Below are 3,002 nucleotides of genomic sequence, written 5' to 3' on the forward strand. Positions count from 1 at the left end.
ACCCTTTGAACACTTGCTGCTGTCCCCGGCCCAGCCCAGTGAGCGTAGCATCTTTAAGTATAGTCTTTAGCCCCTTATCCACAGAGACCTGGGCAATGCCAGCTCCCATGAGCCCTGCACCAAGAATAGCCAGATGCCTGCAAGGGAAGGACAAAATGATGTTTGGTAAACTCTTACTCATTTCAGTACAAGTGGAAGTTCGCCCCGCTTACCATTCAATAAACCAGCTAAAGCAGGCGCAGCTATGTTTTAAATAATTTAAAATATAGCTTTAATAAGTGATTGATTTTTAAAGTTAAAAGCAAAAATCCATTAGGTCTAAAAGAATTGGTCTAACCAAGAAGACAGAATTATATTCATCTTCAATCATGCCTGGAGATTCCTGAAAACAAAACAAACCAGCTGCTTAAAGTCAACACTGAGTATTTTTGTTTTCTGAACAAAAGCCAACTTGTAATGCATGCCCAAAGACTTAACCGCTCTTCTTTGTTAATTGCTGGTTAGTGATTTTACCATTTCCCCATTCTCTTTCATTTCTCCTGATATCTGTACCTTTATTGCCTCTCACCTGGATTAGTTCAAAAGTCTCCATGGTCAGAAGGATTCCTTTTATGTTAAAACACTCAAACCATAAACACGGAACAGTATTTAACCTTATTTATAATATTTTTTAAAAAGGAGAATGAGAATGCATTATTTGTTTGTTTGTTTTCTGGTGTGAGAGGGGTTTGCTGGCAAGTTAGCTTTAGCTTAACAACAACTGTAACATCTAAAACTAAAACAGAACTCAAGCTAAAACATCATTCATATTTTAACTGTTATACTCGGCTTCATCAGAACTTAGATGAGGGCTTGATAGTTGGTTTAATGTTTGTCTACAATAGCACAGAGTTAAAGTGAACACATTTCACAATCCACTGCATCTCTGTGACTAACATCTTCAGCATCCCTGAAATGCCCTGCTAGTGTAATTACCTAGCAGGTTAACATCTACGGTGTCTCATCCTTTACTAGTCAACTGTTTTTTGTGTGTGGGTCTGTTTTCCCCTGTGATATAGGGTCTTGCTTTGTTGCCTGGGCTAGAGTACAGTGGTGTCATTATAGCTCACTGTAACCCCAAACTCCTGGGCTTAAGCGATACTCCTACTTCAGCCTCCCAAATAGCTGGGACTATAGGCATGTACCACTATGCCTGACTAATTTTTCTATTTTTTGAGGAGGAGACAGGGTCTTGCTCTTGCTCTAGGTGGACTTAAACTCCTGGCCTCAAGCAATCCTGCCTTGGCCTCCCAAAGTGCTAGTATTATAGGCGTGAGCCATTGTGTCCAGCCTTGTAAGTCAACTATTGAGTGATAAAAGCACTGAAATGTGGTTTGAAGAATGCTTAGCACGGAATTTTATCTGTACACTAATTTATATTTCATTAATTTTTTTCTATAAGTACTGCCCTTCATTTATTAGGACTTATGGAATGCATAGTTTGTATGAAAAATTTATAAAAACAGAAATCAAAGAAGAAATACCAATCATCATCCAAGGCAAGGGGGAAAAGGCCCAGAGCAATGATTTTCAACCGGTGTGCCACAAACATTTTTAAAGATAAATATTTATTTTTGAAAGAAATTCAAAGCACAGTAAGTATATTCTTTTTAAAAATTTTTTTTAATACACATAATTAAGTGTGCCATAGAAGTTTAACCATAGCTTCAAGTGTGCCATGAGATAAAAAAGGTTGAAAAACACTGGCCTAGATAGATAGAAGTGTTGACCAAGGAAGCAGGAAAGGGGGCACTCTTGTTTCAATGTTTTTTATTAAATTTTCAGTTAAATCTATTGTGCCTTGGATATATTAAGTAATAATTTATTCTTCATTTCAAGATATTGCTACCTTTCTCTTCAATTTCGTTCCCTAGGTAGGGCAACTCTTATCTCTTCCTTTTTTCTGACCATTTAAATCTGAGTACAGTAGAACTCCTGTAAGTTGACTACTCAAGGGACTGTAACAAACTGGTCAATATATGGAGGTGGTCAACATAAGAAACGTCCACTGAGTACATGTAGTACATGTCCAGTCTATGAAAATTAGGTCAACTTAAGGAGGTGGTTGATGTAGCAAGGTGATCAGCTAGAGAGGTTCTACTGTATTTGAATATTTAAGGTGATTTTTTTCTGTATAAGTACTGTGTAATAATTGATTGCACCACTGGAGGTCCTTAAAGATGATTTTTTTCTTACCTGCAAATGCTTATTTAAGGATATTTAATTTCCAGCTTTATTTATTATTATTATTTTTTGAGACAGAGTCTCACTCAGTTGCCCTGGGTTTGAGTGCCATGACATCACAGCTCACAGCAACCTCAAACTCTTGGGTTCAAGTGATTCTCTTGCTTTGGCCTCCTGAGTAGCTGGGACTACAGGCACCTACCATAATGCCTGGCTATTTTTTTAGAGACGGGGTCTTGAACTCCTGAGCTCAGGCACTCCACCAGCCTTGGCCTCCCAGAGTGTTAGGATTACAGGCATGAGCCACCACACCCTGCTAATTTCAAGCTTGAGAGTGTTCTGTTAATAGTTTTTTCCTACTTTGTGGTGGTTTTGGGGATGGAGAATTTTCATAACCTTAAGTATTTTGATTCTCATTTTCTTTTTTCTCATATTGGCTTTATGCGCGTGTTGTCTCTCTGTTTTGTGTATTTAGTATACAATGTCGCCTTCTGCAGGGGGGTATTGTATAGTATCTGCAGGTGAAAATAAAAGCTACATGCAGGCAGGAGGATTAGTCTGGAGTGGCTAACTAGGTCTCTTAATGTAAGAGTATCCTTTCCCGGCTCAGCGCCTGTGGCTCAAGTGGCTAAGGCGCCAGCCACATACACCTAAGGTGGCGGGTTCAAATCCAGCCCGGGCCCGCCAAAACAACAATGACGGCTGCAACCAAAAAATAGCCGGGTGTTGTGGCAGACACCTGTGGTCCCAGCTACTTGGGAGGCAGAGGCAGGAGAATC

At 39.5% G+C, this 3,002-nt stretch overlaps 1 protein-coding gene across 1 annotated transcript in view; it reads right to left on the reverse strand.

The window, feature by feature from the left end:
* Window position 1: 1 nt before the first annotated feature.
* Window positions 2-3,002, reverse strand: part of HADHA (hydroxyacyl-CoA dehydrogenase trifunctional multienzyme complex subunit alpha) — a gene marked incomplete at its 3' end in the record, with an annotated part of 40,840 nt that continues 37,839 nt past the window's right edge. Inside the window, exon 13 of the mRNA XM_023511818.1 lies at window positions 2-137. Coding sequence (XP_023367586.1) covers window positions 2-137 — 136 coding nt within the window. The remainder of the gene's footprint in view (window positions 138-3,002) is intronic.

Source organism: Otolemur garnettii, unplaced genomic scaffold, assembly GCF_000181295.1.
Source record: "Otolemur garnettii isolate 467f Iridium unplaced genomic scaffold, OtoGar3 scaffold00022, whole genome shotgun sequence".
In the NCBI taxonomy this organism is placed as follows: Eukaryota; Metazoa; Chordata; class Mammalia; order Primates; family Galagidae; genus Otolemur; species Otolemur garnettii.